Genomic DNA, 18,014 nt, shown 5'->3' on the forward strand with positions numbered 1-18,014 from the left:
AATTGATTTAGCTCTTTATAAATATGAGTAATTAAACCTTTGTCAGAGGTTTCTATGAAGATTTTTTCCCAATTTGTTGTTTCCCTTCTGATTTTAGTTATATTGGTTTTGTTTGTACAAAAGCTTTTTAGTTTGATGTAGTCAAAATTATTTATTTTACATTTTGTGATTCTTTCTATATCTTGCTTGGTTTTAAAGCCTTTCCCCTCCCAAAGGTCTGACATGTATACTATTCTGTGTTTACCCAATTTACTTATGGTTTCCTTCTTTATGTTTAAGTCACTCACCCATTTTGAATTTATCTTGGTGTAGGGTGTGAGGTGTTGATCTATTCCTAGTCTCTCCCACACTGTCTTCCAATTTTCCCAGCAGTTTTTATGAAATAGTGGATTTTTGTCCCAAAAGCTGGGATCTTTGGGTTTATCGTATACTGTCTTGCTGAGGTCGCTTTCCCCCAGTCTATTCCACTGATCTTCCTTTCTATTTCTTAGCCAGTACCAAATTGTTTTGATGACTGCTGCTTTGTAATATAGTTTTAGGTCAGGGACTGCAAGGCCCCCATCGTATGTGTTTTTTTTCATTATTTCCCTGGATATCCTTGATCTTTTGTTCTTCCAAATGAACTTTGTTATGGTTTTTTCTAAATCAGTGAAGAAGTATTTTGGTAGTTCAATGGGTATGGCACTAAATAGATAAATAAGTTTGGGTAGGATGGTCATTTTTATTATATTGGCTCGTCCTATCCATGAGCAGTTAATGTTTTTCCATTTGTTCAAGTCTAGTTTTAGTTGTGTGGCGAGTGTTTTGTAGTTGTGTTCATATAGTTCCTGTGTTTGTCTTGGGAGGTAGATTCCTAGGTATTTTATTTTGTCTAAGGTGATTTTGAATGGGATTTCTCTTTCTAGTTCTTGCTGCTGAGCTGTGTTGGAGATATATAGAAAAGCTGATGATTTATGTGGGTTTATTTTGTATCCTGCAACTTTGCTAAAGTTGTTGATTATTTCAATTAGCTTTTTGGTTGAATCTCTAGGATTCTTTAAGTAGACCATCATGTCATCCGCAAAGAGTGATAACTTGGTCTCCTCCTTGCCTATTTTGATGCCTTCAATTCCTTTATCTTCTCTAATTGCTACTGCTAGTGTTTCTAGTACAATGTCAAATAGTAGAGGTGATAATGGGCATCCTTGTTTCACTCCTGATCTTATTGGGAATGCATCTAGTTTATCCCCATTGCAGATGATATTAGCTGTTGGTTTTAGATATATACTGTTTATTATTTTTAGGAATGACCCTTCTATTCCTATGCTTTCTAGTGTTTTTAATAGGAATGGGTGTTGTATTTTATCAAAGGCTTTTTCTGCATCTATTGAAATAATCATGTGATTCTTGCTAGTTTGCTTGTTGATGTGGTCAATTATGTGGATGGTTTTCCTAATGTTGAACCAGCCCTGCATCCCTGGTATGAATCCTACTTGATCATGGTGAATGATCCTTCTGATCACTTGCTGGAGTCTTTTTGCTAGTATCCTATTTAAGATTTTTGCATCTATATTCATTAGGGAGATTGGCCTATAGTTTTCTTTCTCTGTTTTTGACCTGCCTGGTTTTGGAATCAGTACCATGTTTGTGTCGTAAAAGGAGTTTGGTAGAACTCCCTCTTTGCTTATTATGTCAAATAGTTTGTATAGTATTGGGATTAACTGTTCTCTGAATGTTTGATAGAATTCACAGGTGAATCCATCAGGCCCTGGGGACTTTTTCTTAGGAAGTTCTTTGATGGCTTGTTGGATTTCAATTTCTGATATGGGATTATTTAGGAATTCTATTTCCTCTTCTGTTAGTCTAGGCAGTTTGTATTTTTGTATATATTCATCCATTTCTCCTAAATTGGTGTATTTATTGCCATATAATTGGGCAAAGTAATTTCTAATGATTGCCTTAATTTCCTCCTCATTGGAGGTGCTGTCCCCCTTTTCATCTTTAATGCTGTGAATTTGCTTTTCTTCCTTCCTTTTTTTAACTAGATTGACCAGTACCTTGTCTATTTTGTTTGTTTTTTCAAAGTACCAGCTTCTTGTCTCATTTATTAAATCAATAGTTCTATCACTTTCGATTTTATTAATTTCTCCCTTAATTTTTAGGATTTCTAATTTGGTTTTCTGCTGGGGGTTTTTAATTTGATCGCTTTCCAGTTTTTTCATTTGCATTTCCAATTGATTGATCTCTGCTCTCCCTTGTTTGTTAATATAAGCATTCAGGGATATGAATTTACCTCTGATTACCGCTTTGGCTGCATCCCAAAAGGTTTGGAAGGATGTTTCGCCATTGTCATTTTCCTCGATGAAATTATTAATTGTTTCTATGATTTCTTCTTTAACTAAACGGTTTTGGAGTATCATATTGTTTAATTTCCAATTGGTTTTAGATTTGGTTTTCCATGTACCATTACTAATCATTATTTTTATTGCCTTGTGATCTGAGAAGGCTGCATTCATTATTTCTGCTTTTCTGCATTTGTGTGCTATGTTTCTGTGACCTAATGTATGGTCAATTTTTGTGAATGTGCCATGTGGCGCTGAGAAGAAGGTGTATTCCTTTTTATCCCTATTTATTTTTCTCCATATGTCTATTAATTCTAATTTTTCTAAGATTTCATTCACTTCTTTTACCTCTTTCTTATTTATTTTTTGATTTGATTTATCTAAATTTGATAATGGTTGGTTTAAGTCTCCCACTAGTATGGTTTTATTGTCTATTTCTTCCTTCAATTCTCCTAGTTTCTCCATTAGAAATTTGGGTGCTATATTATTTGGTGCATACATATTGATTAATGATATTTCCTCATTGTCTATAGTCCCTTTTAACAAAATATAATTACCTTCCCTATCCCTTTTGATCAGGTCTATTTTTGCATTGGCTTTATCAGATATCATGATTACCACTCCTGCCTTCTTTCTATCAGTTGAAGCCCAGAAGGTCTTACTCCATCCTTTAATTCTGACCTTGTGGGTGTCAACCCGCCTCATGTGTGTTTCTTGAAGACAACATATGGTAGGGTTTTGGATTCTAATCCATTCTGCTATTCGTCTACGTTTTATGGGTGAGTTCATCCCATTCACGTTCAAAGTTATGATTGTCATTTGTGGACTCCCTGGCATTTTGATTGCCTTCCCTAATTCTAACCTTTTCTTCTTCGGCTCTACCTTTTAGTCCAGTGATTTACTTTGAAACAGTCCCCCTTGTCCCCTCCCTTGATGTTTCCCTTTTTAGTCCCTCCCTTTTTGTTCCCTCCCCCTCCCCCCTCTCTTACCCTCCCTTTTTGTTCTCCCTCTCCCCCTCCCCCCTTGGTTTTCCCTTCTCCTTACCCTTGTTGGGTAAGATAGAATTCAAGATCCCAATGGATCTGGATGTTTTTCCCTCTCAGAGCTGATTTCCCTGAGATTGAGGTTTAAGTAACCCCCCCCCCCCCTCTCTTCCTCTCCTTCTTATAGGAGTTTTCTTCCCCTCCCCTTCCCATGTGAATCTTTGTGTGAGAATGATTATTCTATTTGGTCTTTCTTTACCCCCTATTTATACATTACATTTTCCCCACATGTTAGTATACATAGGTTGATATAAATGTAGTCCTTATAGAAGAGAGTTTGAGTAAAAGAAGAAGATAACATTTTCCCCTTTCCTTAATATTTACCTTTTCAGGTATTCCTTGCTCTTTGATTTTCAGTATCAAACTTTCCACAGAGCTCTGGTCTTTTCTTTGCAAAAAGTTGGAAGTCTTCTATTTTGTTGAATGCCCATACTTTCCCTTGGAAGTATATAGTCAGTTTTGCTGGGTAGCTGATTCTTGGTTGGAGACCCAGCTCTCTTGCCTTTCTGAAGATCATGTTCCATGCCTTACGATCATTCAGAGTAGAACTTGCAAGGTCTTGGGTGACCCTGATTGGCATTCCTTTATATCTAAATTGTCTTTTTCTGGCTTCCTGTAGGATTTTTTCTTTTGTTTGATAGCTTTGGAATTTGGCAATTACATTCCTGGGAGTTGTCTTTTGGGGGTTTAGTGTAGAAGGTGTTCTGTGAGCTCTGTCAGTGGCTGTATTGCCCCCTTGTTCTAGAATCTCTGGGCAATTTTCTTTGATTATATCTTGTATCACCATGTCCAGTTTGGTGTTTATTTCTGGCTTATCTGGGAGTCCAATTATTCTTAAATTATCCCTTCTCCCCCTATTTTCCAGATCTATCACCTTGTCGGTGAGATATTTTATGTTCTCTTCTAATTTCTTGGTATTTTGGCTTTGCTTTATTGATTCTTGCTCTTTTACACGATCGTTGTCTTCCAGCTGCCTGATTCTGGCCTTTAAAGCCTGGTTTTCTTTTACAGTTTGGTCAAACTGGTTTTGTAGATGCGTGAATTTCTTTTGCATTATTTCCAACTTTTCCTCCCAGAAGGCTTCCATCTTTTTGGTCATTTCTGATTCAAATTCTTCATAGGTTTGTGGAGAGTTTCCATTTCCTTTGGAAGGTTTTGGAGCATTTTCTTTTATATTATCTTCTGTCTGTTCTGTATTTTGTATTTTGGCTCCATAGAATGTGTCCAAAGTCGCCCCTTTCTTCTTATTTTTCTTGGTATTTTGGGGCTTCTGTGGTTCTGTGGAGTTTGTCATCTCTGAGTGTGGAGGATTAGTTTTTCTTGTCTCTTTCTGGTGTTCAGAGGCAGTCCTGGGCAGATAGTTCTATGGGCTTTCCCTGGGTTAAACTGAATATGCCTCACTGGAACTGGAATGGAAGGGTCGGACCACAAGGCCACACTCTCCCCCCGGCTCGCTTTCCGGAAGTTGCCTTCAGAATCGCTGGCCGTGAGGCTGTTTCGTCGGCCTGCGGGGGGATGGGCTGCCGCTTCCCCAAGCTCCGAGAGCACAGACTTTCACTGAGACTTGGATAGCAGGATCCAGCCCGTGAGGCTGTCTTGCCCGCCCTGAGGGTTGCTGTTGTTTTGACCAGCTCTCTGCAGCGGAAGCCCCAGGCAGTAACTTTCACCGGGACTGTAGAAGGCCCTGAGGGTTGTTGTTTCCGAGGACCCTGCTCTCTGAGCCGGCCGGGCTGCGGCTTCCGGGAGCCTTGGACTCTGCGCTCCTACCCCTGAGGTCCGAGTGATCTCGGGTTCTGGCTTTTAAGGGGAGCCGTACCTTTTGAACCGGGTCCAGGTCCAGGAGGAGGGTTCCCAGGGTCTGTGCTGTTGATCGTTTTGAATTTCGGCGCCTTAGGAGCTTATCGTTTGAGATTGGTCGGGAAGGGTTTTCCGGAGATCTGAGCTTTAGCTTTCTCTAAGCCGCCATCTTAACCGGAAGTCTCTAGCTACTTATTCTTATTAAGGGTGTTTCTTCTTTTTTTTTTAAGAAAATTTTATTTAATTAGTTAATTTAGAATATTTTTCCATGGTTACAAGATTCATGCTCTTTCCCTCCTCTCCCTCCACCTCCTCCCATAGCTGATGTGCAAGTCCACTGGGTTTTACATGTGCCATTGATTAAGACCTATTTCCATATTATTGATATTTGCACTAGAGTGATCCTTTAGAGTCTGTATCCCTAATCAAATCCTATTAGGAGAGTTTCTTGCATCAGTGAAGTCATAATCTGATTAGACAGCTATGAATTTCTGTCTAAATCAGAGAGGTTTATAACCTGGAACCTATGAACTTGTTTGTTTAAAAAAAGAGAGAAAATTATTTCAAAGGAATTTATTTCTTTTGTAATCCTTTATAATTTCTGTGTAATATTTCTTTTGTGTATTTTAAAACATTATTCTAAGAAGGGGTCATTGACAAAAATGGTTAAGAACTCCTTCACGCAACTGTATCTGAATCCACCATTACAGGTCTCCCCAGTTCCTGACCTAAGGATCATCCTTTTTAATTTGCACTTGACTTTTTTGGGTTCTGTTACTCTCTAATTCTCTATGTGACTTCGATCAATTTCCTTTCCCTTTCTGAGACTTATCTTCTCATTTGTAACATAAGGACTTTGAGTAAGACAGAGGATTTCTTCCATCTCTGCAATTCATTCTAAGGTCCCTCTCAGCTCTGATATGTACCAGATCTTCTATCCTAAAGTCTCTAAGGCTTGGAAACCTTCAAATAGCTTTACCTCATTAGAAGCTCATTCCCAGCTAAAGGTGTGAGTGGTATGTTTTGAAGAAGCATGAGTTTGGAGTTAAGGTCAGTAAGTGATCTTGTCTGATTTAATTCCTCTTTTTCTCCTTTTCAATTTACTTTCAGAGCTTCAGGCACAGTGTACACAGCAATGGATGTGGCCACTGGACAGGAGGTGAGTGTCAATCATTGACAACTGCTTTCGAGACTGTACTGGCTTTTGTCTATTTTTTTCTTAAATCCCATCTTTGGCATAGCCCCATTTGGTGCAATTATCTTATTACTTAAAATGTTTTTTGTTTTTCTAGAGCAAAAGTTATATTGTATTGGGGACCAGTTCCCTTGAAAGGGATTAAAAGCTTCGGTACATACCTGTTCTTAATCACAGTTAAATAGGTAAAGGAGGCAAATTCACCTTGAGACCTTGGGCAAGTCACTTTCCAATAGACTCCTTACTTATAAAATGAGGAAATCGGATAAATAGCTTGTAAGATCCTTTCCAGATATAGTTGTCAACAAGCTTTTCTTTACTATGTGTCAGACACTGTGTTAAGTGTTAGGGATATAAGTAAAAATAAGAAGAAAGAGGGTCCCTGCCCACAAGGAGCTTACATTCTAAAGGGGAAAGACAACATAGAAAAGGGAGGTGAATTGGGCAAGAAAAGGAATGGAGGTTCCTGTGATGGGTCATAGTGGGAAAAGGTACCTTTGGTGGGTCATGATGAAAAGAGAAACAAGAGACAGAAGCTGGACCCAGAGAGGAATGAAAGTGTGAACATGTCTGGCTCTTTCTTTCAAATGGATGCTTTGGAAGTAGGAAATCAGAAGAAGGGGCTGCAGCCTCAGAAAGGAGTGGAGGGGTCTTCCAGAGTGAAAAGGCTGCAAGGAGCACCATGGTGAACATGTAATGTTCTCTGTTTAAATTATATTCTTTTATTTACCAACATCCTTTGGTTCTCTGATTTTGAGGTCCATTCTAGCCTAACTGTTTTGTATTATACAGCCCCTTCCCATTCAATCTGAGCAACATACCTTTATTAAGCATCTTTTGTGTTCATGATTCCTTGCTAGACACAGAGGATACAAAGACAAAATTTAAAAATCAGTCCTTGCCCTCAAAGCTTTCATTCTGTTGAGTGGATATAGCCAGGAAATGGGTAAGAGAGAGCATTGCCCAAGAGAATTTGAATTGTTCCTTTAGGAACTGGTTCATAAACTAAGCTAAAATGGCTCAGTAGACAGAGCACTGGGCTTGGAGTCAGGAAGAACTGAGTTCAGAGCTAACCCCAGACACTTTACTGGCTTCATCACCCTGGGCAAGTCACTTAACGTTACTCTGTTTCCTTTATTTCCCTAAGAGGGAAATGGCAAACCACTCTAAAATCTTTGCCTGGAAAACTCCATGGCCAGAATTGGCATGTTGTGGTTCATGGAGTTAAAAAGAATTGGACATTACTGAGCAGCAACAATAAACATGATTTCAACTTGCAAGGAAGGCAGGGATTCTCTAGTTGGAGGACTGAAGATGCTTTTTTTTAATGTCATTGGATTCTCTTGGCAGTAGCCAATGGGCCCATTTTCAGAATAATGTTTTTTAAATGCATAAGATAAGTAAATTTTCAAGGGAAACTTAATTTTATTGAAATTGTTATCAAACAATTAAAAGCAAATTAGTGGATTTCAGGCTAAGAACCTTCTCTATAGGGAAATATCTGGAGGGAGTTCATTCTGGAGGCAGGGGTCAGGCTATAAAAAACATGGCAGTGGTAGAAGGAATGTTGAGTTCAGAGAATAATAAATAGATGAGTTTGACTGGAATATAAAATGCCTCAGAGGGTGATGTATATACCTTAACATGCAAAAACCCGAGCAGAATATGGCAGAGGGATAACTAAAACTCCCCCAAATAGAATCAGAAAGTCCACGAGCCCAAAGGACAATGATAATAGCTCATAATTGACTCCTCTAAATAAGGAAGGTCAGGATCAATTCTTGAGATTAATTAATTAATTAACTTTAATGCTCTCTAATTCTTTTTTTAGAAAACCGTTTTATTCAATGAGCTAGTTGTGATGGAACAGAAGTCAGGAGTCCTGGGTCTGTTGTTTACTAGCTGTGTGGCCACTGGCACACTTTCCCTTCTAGAGTTTCAGTTTCTCTGTCTGTAAAAGGGAGTTGTGAGGGACAAATATGACAACTTGTATGAATTTAATGAAATGCCTACTGTGTGCTGGGTCCTATGAAACTTTCCTCATTCTCAAGAGACCTGACACATTTTAAAATGAACTTTAAAGCTTTATAGAGTTAACCCTAACTAACCATAACCATGTTTGGTCCCTTGCACCATGTTTTCTGGATCTTAGTGGAGGAGCCACTCCAGGTCTGGGGTTTGTGGGAGGCTGGAAGAGAAGCTTTAAGTCATATTGGCTTTGGTTGTTTGTGGTCATAGTCTGTGAATGGAAGTAGTCCCATCAGGATGGCTAATGCAGCCCTTCAGGAAGGGCTGCTTTCTGGCATCAGGGGAGGGTTATGGATCTTTGATGGAGCTGTCTGCATATGGGCATTTGCTCTTCTGAATAATAGATGGAACAGTGTGCCCCAGGGTTGGTCTGAGAGGTAGGAGTTAGTGGATGTCATTAGGAGGAAGGAAACCACAAGCATGCTGGGGTTTCTTTTCTTAGTAGCCAAAGACAATAGATTAAAATCTATAAGGGACCTTGGATATCATCTATTCCAATTACCTCCTCCTTTTAGTGGTGATGAAACTAAAGCCTTTACCCATTGTCATGCAGGAGCTGAGGTATCCTTTGAACCCCTGTTCTTTAGCTTCAAAAGGATAGTTTTTCTCCTCCATTAATAATAATAGCAACAGGACCAATAATAATAGCTAGCATTTCTAGAGCACTTTAATGTGTACCAAGAACTTTACAAAAGTTGATCTTCACCACCACCCTGGGATGTAGGGGCTATTATTGTCCCCTTTTTGCAGATGAGGAAACTAAGGCTGACAGAAGTTAACATAACTTGCCTAGGGTCACACCGCTAGGAAGTATCTGAGGCTCGATTGGAATTCAGATTTTCTTGATGCCATGTCTAGTGCTTTCTCTTCTACCCTACCCACCTACTTAAACCAGGAGTCCATGTTTCTTACTATGAAATGTCTTACACATGTTCTTTTCAGTTGTTTCAGCCATATCTGGCTCTTCATGAGCCCATCTGGAGCTTTCCTGGCAAAGACATTGGAGTGGTTTGCCATTTCCTTCTCCAGCTCATTTGACAGATGAGGAAACTGAGGCAAACAGGGTTAAGAGACTTGTCCAGGGTCATATAGCTAGTAAGTTATTGGCTGGATTTGAACTCGGGTCTTCCTGATGCCAGACTCAGTGCTCTACCCATTGCACCACCTAGCTGCCTATCTTGTACATAATGAACATTTATTAAAGGTTTCCAGAATTGGTTCTAATCAGATGAAAGCTTGACCAATTTTAGTTCAACAAGCCTTTGTTGAGTTTTTCTTTTAAATGAATTTGCACTTTATCCATCTTAATAGTATCTGCATATATCTGAAAACTAACAATGTGTGTGTGATATTTATCTGGAATTCAGAAGTTAAATTTGCTTATTGGTGGTGTGTAGTGTAAAGATTAAAATTTAGGGGAGACAGGGAGACTGAGGCATCTGAGGCAGGTAGAAATTAGTTTCTCTCTGCAAGAAGTATTATATTTTTTAGAGGTTTATTAAAGATTAAAGATTAAAGAATATACAAGTAAGAAACATGTGCCTAGGCCAGAGGCCTAGACAAAATAACCTCACATCACGCAAGAGACACGCCTGCTCCAAAATGGAAGTCCAAAAAGAGCCAAGAGAGAGACTCTCAAAAGCCTTTGAATCAGCTTAAATACCTTCTCGATCTCGGCCCAGGTGAGATTACAAGGCATTCTGGGGAAATGGAGCAAAGGCTCGTGGGGATTGTAGTCCTGTATTCGAGTCTATTTTTTACAGTAGTATGGAAAGCCCTAAATTAGAGAAGGGACCTGTAAGCTCTGCAAATGGGCTTTTCTTCAGATTTGGGGGAGAAAAGATCCAGATCTTTATTAGCCTGGGAAAGAATGATAACAACTGTGTTCTTCAAAGCTTTATGAAATCCTTTGTGTTACTAATTTTGACAAAAGAGGGGGAGAGGAAATGGAAATGTTAATTTAGTTATAGGAAATTACATTTATATTAAAGAAAACATCTTTTAAAGGGGTTCTTTGTTCATAACTATGGTCTTGTTCTATCTATGAAAATCAAAACTACCAATTCATATTTGTTGAGAGTTCAAGTGCATGACATTGCAGTAAATCCATTCTGGGTGCTCAGTCATGACACATTCATAATCTACTTGTGTTCCTTAATTTCTTTCTTCTTACCCTCACACACGTAGAAAAGCACGGGGCCCTGAGCTGGGTGCTAGTCACAAAGATGAATACACATATTCTACAAATACATGTAATAACAAATTCGACATCAGTTTTCAGAAGTTATATGATCCAAATTATCTCCTTCCTTCTTCCCTCCCCACTCCCAGAACTGGTGAGCAATTCCATCTGGGCTATGCATGTATTATCATGTAAAACATATTTCTATATTATACATTTTTAAGTGAATAATCTTACAAAACCAAAATCCAGATTAACAAGCGATAAATTGTATGCTTCCATCTGCATTCTTGCCCCAACAGTCCTTTCTCTGCTGGTGAAGAGCATTCTTTTTCATCAATCCCTCCGAATTGTGCTGGATCATTGTATTGCTGAGAATAGCTCAGTCCTGATAGTGTCATAGAACCAAAGGCTTCGATTATTGCTTCTCCTTCTGGGGCATATTTAGCAGAGGCAGCAGATACAGCCCTGGGCCTGAAGTCAAGAAGACTCAACTTGAAATCTGGCTTTAGAGATTACTATCCCAGCAACTTAGGGGCTAGTCAATTAACCTCTCTCAGTCTCAAGTTACTCATTTATAAAATGGGGATAGAATAGCACCTTCTGCCCATGGTTATTGTGAGGATAAAATGAAATATTACATATATTATACCTAGCACACCTTAAAGTAGCCTATAAATGCTATCTATTATTATTATTATCAATCCCATTAGAGATGAATGTAAAGTGTTTTATAAACTAAGGCACTATCAGGCTTATAAAGCACTTTCTGATGATGTGGTGTGGTAGGAGAAACATTGAATTTAAAGTCTTCCCCTCACCCCCCAAAATGGATTCAAATTGTTTCTACCAATCACTTACATGTGTAAGCATAACTTCCTTGTCCAAGCCTTGGTTTCCATCTTTGTTAAATGAGGGCAAGTATCTCCACTGCTAATTTAAAAGTGAAGGAACCAAAGCTGCTAAGGGGTCACACTGTAAGATATACCAGGAGCAGGACCCAAGTCTTCTGACCTCAAGATTATTTTTCCTTCTATCCATCAAACTGCAAGAGTGTCCTCATTTCTGGCCCTTGGTACCTGTGTAATATTTAAAATTACAAGGCTGTATGTAGCTTAATAAATGTATTAAATTAAAAGTAGTAGTAGTAAATAAGGGAAAAGTAGGAGAGAAGTAGAGAGATACTTAGATTTCTAATCTATTGGCCGCCATAATGGGCCTGGAGCTACAACCCAGTAAGGGTCCCCTCTGCTCCTCCATGAGCAAGCCAAAGGATATCAACTTCCTGCCAGTCTCAGCTTATGAACTCTTTTCTCCACCCACTAACTCTCACATGTCACATCTCAGGAACCAATCATAGTTTCTTAATTTGCCTGGGCTGCCCAGGGGGGCAATGCCTGTCAAATTATTGTTTCCTGTCTCCTTAGTTCGTTGGTTCTTTAACTTCCTTTATCTGAGGCTTGTCTATACCTGAATCTACTCAGTGGTATTTGACTTCCAGATCACTAGAAGATAATGTAAAAAAAAAAAAGCGACATTGGAGAGAGAGAAATTTGCTTCTACCACCTGGGTGATGTTGGGGAAGGAGATTCCAATCTCTTGAGCAGAAAACTTATCCTGGGTTTTTAGGAGCAGGATGGCAACACTACAGCAATGAAATAAGCATCATCTTCCTCCCCTTTTGGTTGGGTGGTGATGTCTCATGGGGAAGACATCCTGAACAGCACAGATTCCTTGGCTATGAATGATCTGGGCTTCCTGCTGGGTCCTTGTTTCCTGGATTTTAAGAGTAACCTGGACCTTTCTGTCTGCTCTTACTTCAGGTGGCCATCAAGCAGATGAACTTACAACAGCAGCCCAAGAAGGAGTTAATCATTAATGAGATCCTGGTCATGAGGGAAAACAAGAACCCCAACATTGTGAACTACCTAGACAGGTATGTTGCTTCAGGTGTGGTCAGCTGTAGGCCAGTGGGGAGGCATTCACAGAATCACAGGTTTGGGAGGTACCTATCCAACCTGAAACCAAAAAAGAAGCTGCCTTCTCACATCTTCTCCAAGTGATCATCTCCATATCAGTTCACATTTTTATAGCATGTTAACCTGCATAAAGTGTTTTCCTAAGAACAATGTCTGATAATTATATTGCCCTTTACATTTTATAAAACGTGTTAAGTATGTTACATATTTACATCTCATTTAATCTTCACAACAGTCCCTTGAAATAGGTGCTGTTATTCTCCCCATTTTAAAGGTGAGTAAACTGATGTTAGAGAGTTTTAGTGATTTGTTAGTATTGGGCATGATTTGATGTTTGGGGTTCTTGACTCTATCTGCTCTCCTGCCTACAGGAGTTATAAAAGGCAGAGGGGCAACAGAAGTGATATTGTCTGATAGTATACTCCATCTGATTCTATTCAACAGACCGCCTGGACAGAAGGAAGAATTAGATCATAAACCTGGCATGGAAATGTGATAGAGTCTATGACTGGAGATTTCAGTGCTCTCCATATCTACTTTCTCTCTGCCAAAAATAGGGCAATATCTTCCTATGGAAAGTAGAGGATTTGATGTGGAGCGCTGCTATTCATAATATGATTCTGACCAACAAAAAAAGAAATGCCCGCTGATGTAAAAATGATGAGAATCTTGGCAAAAAGTGGACATAGCCTGAGATGCACATTAGCTTTTGGGAAAGCAGATTTTAAAATGTTTAACAAAATAACAAGTAGGATCTGTTCATCTAATATTCTACAGAGGAACTGGGCCTAAGAAGAATGGAAATATCTCTAGAATTGAGGCAGCTGGATCATGCAGTAAATAGAACATTGGGTTGAAGAGAGCACTGAGTTCAAATTTTGACTTAGATTTCTAAGATTCTTTCATATTAAATCCTCAGTCTTATGATCCTATGAAATTACAAAGATTCAAGTAGATGTATTTCTCATGAGAAGAAAAGTAGAGAGGAAAAGCTAAATGGCTATGTGGATTTAGAGCCATGCCTAGAAATAGAAGGTCCTGGGTTCAAATGTGACCTCAGCCACTTCCTAGCTATGTGACCCTGGACAAATCACTTAACTCCTATTTCCAAACCCTTACTTTTCTTCTGCCTTGGAAACAATATATAGTATTGCTTCAAAGATAGAAAGTAAGGGTTGATTTTTTTTGTTTTGTTTTGTTTTTTTAAGGAAAGTAGTTCATATCAACACCTAGGGAATTTATTGATGTACTCATATTTTTAAAAATATATAGAGAAGATGGAAACAAGGCAGGATAACTGAGGATGAATACAAAAAACAGTAAGAGTGTCAGGAGCACTAAAGTACACTATGAATTGATCCTTGCCTGGTGAATGCTGATGATATTTTGGCAATTTTTTTTCAGTGACATTGAGGGACTAGGAATAAACAAAAAAGGAAAGGACCCCTATTCAGGGAGGATGGGAGGACCGTAAAGGATGATAAGGAGAAATTTTTTCTAATTTATCATCCATAGGCATCTAAGTAGAATGGAATTTGGAGACCATCTGTTCAAATACTTTCATTTTCTTCTTCTTTTTTTTAAAATAACCCTTGCTTTCTGTCTTAGACTTAATACTAAATATTGGTTCCAAGGCAGAAGAGTGGTAAGGGGTAGGCAATGGAGGTCAAGTGACTTGCCTAGGGTCACACAGCTAGGAAGTATCTGAGGTCAGATTTGAATCTAGGTCTTCCTGACTCAGACCTAGCTTTCTATCCACTGAGCCACCTAGCTGCTCCTAACCCCCTCATTTTCCAAATAATAATTATAGTTATCATTTGAAGGTGTACACTTAATGGAAATGTTAGGCTTATTCCTCATGAAGAAATTCGTGAGGGGGCAGCTAGGTAGCTCAGTGGATTGAGAGCCAGGCCTAGAGATGGGAGGTCCTAGGTTCAAATCTGGCCTCAGATACTTCCCAGCTGTGTGACCCTGGGCAAGTCACTTGACACCCATTGCCTAGCCCTTACCACTCTTCTGCCTTGGAACCAATACACAGTATTGACTCCAAGTCGGAAGTAAGGGTTTTTATAAAAAAAAAAAGAAAAAAAATTCATGAAGATGTGGGGAAAGGGGTTACCCAAGGTCACAGATGAAGTCAGTGGGAAACTCAAAAAATGAACCCTGGCCCTCTGGGTTCATTCTGTTACTCAATTCTTTTTTCATTTCTGCTTTCTTTTTATCTTTGGTTTGAAAAAGGCAGAACAAAAAGAGCTAATTAATAGAGAAAGTTGAAATTCAAGTAATATAAAATGAAAGTAGGAAAGCACTTTGCTTTTGTTGATGAGTTCAAGTCCCCAATCCAGGGATTACATTCTCAAGGATTGAAAGAATTGGTAAAAAATGATAGCTGAGCTGTTTACCAGTGATCTTTGAAAAATGGTGGAGAACAGAAGAAATGCCACATAAGACTGGAGAAAGGAAAGTCATCCCAATTTTCAAAACAAGGAAGAGTTTTGCGTTTGTAAATTTCAGGGCAGATTACTATACTTGATTCTCTGCCAAAATTCTAGGACAGTGTATAGAGAGGCTTGCTTCAGAGTCAGGAAGATCTACGTTTTAGTGCTCTCACTGATACATATGGATGGTGTGTCCCTGGGCAAATCACTTAACTTCCTGGCATTCTAGGCAACTCCCAAAGGATCTAAATTGTGGAGAAGGTGCTAGTCTATATTGGTAGAGATCACTGATATGATTTAAAAAATATTTAAAGGATAGTTGGGAGGGGAGCTATTGAGAGCCAGGTCTAGACATGTTCCTGGGTCCAAATCTGGTCTCAGACACTTCTTAGCTGTGTGACTTTGAGCAAGTCTCTTAACCCCCAGAGACCTTAAGGACCTTCTGCCTCAGAACCAATACATAGTACTGATTCTATGACAAAAGATATGGGTTAAAAAAAAAGATAGTAAATGTCTAGAAAAGAAAGTAATGATCCCAGAGAACAGATTATGTCTAAGGAATCTAATTTCCTTTTTGGACAGGGTTTCAGGTCTGGTAGATCAAAGGAATGCTGTGGCTAAAATTTATTTTTAGAGGTCTCTTTTGCTCTCCTTGTGGACAGGTTGGAGAGATACAGGCTAATTGACAGGATATTTAAATCAATTCAGAGTAGGTTGAATGGCTGGACCCAAAGGATACAGGCACTGATGGCTGGTTGTTATCTAGGAAAGAGACTTCTAGTGGAGCCCTCCAGGCCCTTAATCCCATACAGTTCGACATTTTTAACTGTGATTTGCATGAAGTCATTGGAAGAATACTTGCCATATGTGCAGGTGACACAAAGGCTCTCTTGAAAAGTTGGGTTCCAAAAAGATCTCATGCATGATAGGTCAGATTAAAAAAAAAAGTTGAAATTTTTTAGTTTTTTTAACTTAATTCTTAGTTAAATTGTATGTTCTCTACTTTGTTTTTTAAAACCACCTTACTGAATACAGGATGGGAGAGGTGTGGATATACAGTAGTTTCCATGAAAAATAAATGTAGGGGATTTGATCGAGAGCATCAACAGTGTGACTGATATGGCACCCAATAAATGAATGCAATCCAAAACGGCCATGGTGTCCAACACCATGGTACCCTCTTCAGTTTATCTGAAGTGTTGTTCTGTATCACATTTGAGGAAGGACACAGAAGAGCTAGAGCATTTCTGGAATAGAAGGACCAGAGTATTGAGAAGACAATTCTTCCATGTGATGATTAGTGAAGGCGGTGATCATATTTAACCTTTGGAGACTGAACAGGGGGACATGCGAATTTTCTTCAAGTATCTAAAGGAATATTGTGATGCATAGAAGGGGGTTCTAGATTTGGTTGACTTGTCTGCCTGTCCCCAGAGGGTAGGACTAGCATGAATAGAAAGAAAGGGTAGAGAGGGATGTTGAGATTTGATTCAAGGAGAACAGGGGGATCGTTCTCCCTCACAGGAAGTCTTGAAACAAAGACTGGGTGACCATATGATAGTGACACTGGACAGGCTTTCTTCATCAGGTGTTATATGAGCTAGGTAAGTGGTTCTTAAAGTGTGGTCTAGGCATTCTCGAGAATCCCAAGAATCTTGGTGGGTCTGTAAGAATTAAAACCATTCATAATAATACAAAGATGCTTCAATTTCTAATATAGTAAATGTGTGTATATACATTTATACACACATATACGTTTATAATTAATTTTCTACATATATGCATGTGTACATGTACACAGTTTTATAATTTATATTTGTAAATATATTTTTCTCTATGTGTATATGTAGAGAGAAATATACATGTATATCCCACAAAAACAAAAACTCTTAAGGAATTGTCTTGAATAATTTTTAAGAATTTAGAGAACTAAGACCAGAAAAGTCTAAAAACTACTGAGCTATATAGCTTCTGATGTCTCTTCCAGATCTGAGATTCTATGTTTCAAGGGGTTATTCTTATTCTGTGGAATAGTCTGGAGGGTAAGTGGAGAGGTCAGCACTCTTCCACTTGTCTGCCTTTGGCACTGAGGGTTCATTGAGTCCATAACAACTCATTGAACCTAGATGGGCCCATCAGCAGCACAAATGACAGAATCCCAAAGTAGTGATTAAAGAAATAAAAACCCCTACTTGAGAATTGATACCATTTCCCAGCCAGGGCACTGTACTGGGAGAGATGGCACTTCCCAATAAGAGAAGGCTAGGTGGAGAAGATACCTGCAGCCAGAAGGCTCAGACTTAAAGTAGAGCCCAAGGTTCCATGGACTCATAGAAACTCCAAACCTAGAAGTCATTCAAATCAAACCTGATGCGGCCCCTCTCCAGAGTTCAGTAAACAGGCTGTACCAAAGGTGTTGGTGCAAATTAAGACAATTTGAAGAGAGGATACAAATAATTGAGGGCACCAGGGAAGGCTTCACAGAGGAGGTGACACCTGAATGAAAGACTTTTGAGAGACAGAGATGAGGGAGGAAGGCATTGCAGATATGGGGGACAAGTTGAGTGAAGGAATGAAGGTGAAAGGTGAAATGTCAAATTAGGGGAACAACAAAGAGTTTGGTGGACTGGAACAAAGAGGACATAAAAGTAGTCTCTCTCCATTAAACCCAAGTCATGGAAAATGAGCATCTATTTTGCTCTAACACCTGCAGTAATAGAAAATTCATGGTGTTTTCTGGAGCTTCCTGTTCCACTAACACTGTTCAAATGGTTAGAAAATTCCTCCATACTGAGCTGAAATTTGCACCCTCTCCCCTTCAAAAATCTTCCTCTTGTGCCTGGTTTTCCCTCCAGAGAGCACTAAGCACAAATCTGCTCCCTCACCCCTTTGACAGGCTTTTAGGTAGTAGAAAAGAACAATTATATCCTTATTAAGATTTCACTTGCTCCAAAGACTTTTATTGATAAGTCTAATGGGTAGAATACCAGGTTTTGAGTCAGGAAGACCCAAGAATGAATCCTTTCTCAAT

At 39.0% G+C, this 18,014-nt stretch overlaps 1 protein-coding gene across 6 annotated transcripts in view; it reads left to right on the plus strand.

Moving 5' to 3' along the window:
• The window catches only part of PAK1 (p21 (RAC1) activated kinase 1), a 211,878-nt gene that overhangs the window by 179,776 nt on the left and 14,088 nt on the right, over positions 1-18,014 (plus strand). For all 6 annotated transcript variants that reach the window (XM_056794933.1, XM_056794934.1, XM_056794932.1 and 3 more), the window contains 2 exons: positions 6,272-6,320; positions 12,390-12,502. In XM_056794933.1, the coding sequence (XP_056650911.1) occupies positions 6,272-6,320; positions 12,390-12,502 (162 nt within the window). The remainder of the gene's footprint in view (positions 1-6,271; positions 6,321-12,389; positions 12,503-18,014) is intronic.

The sequence above is a fragment of the Monodelphis domestica genome, chromosome 4 (assembly GCF_027887165.1).
Source record: "Monodelphis domestica isolate mMonDom1 chromosome 4, mMonDom1.pri, whole genome shotgun sequence".
NCBI classification, from domain to species: Eukaryota; Metazoa; Chordata; class Mammalia; order Didelphimorphia; family Didelphidae; genus Monodelphis; species Monodelphis domestica.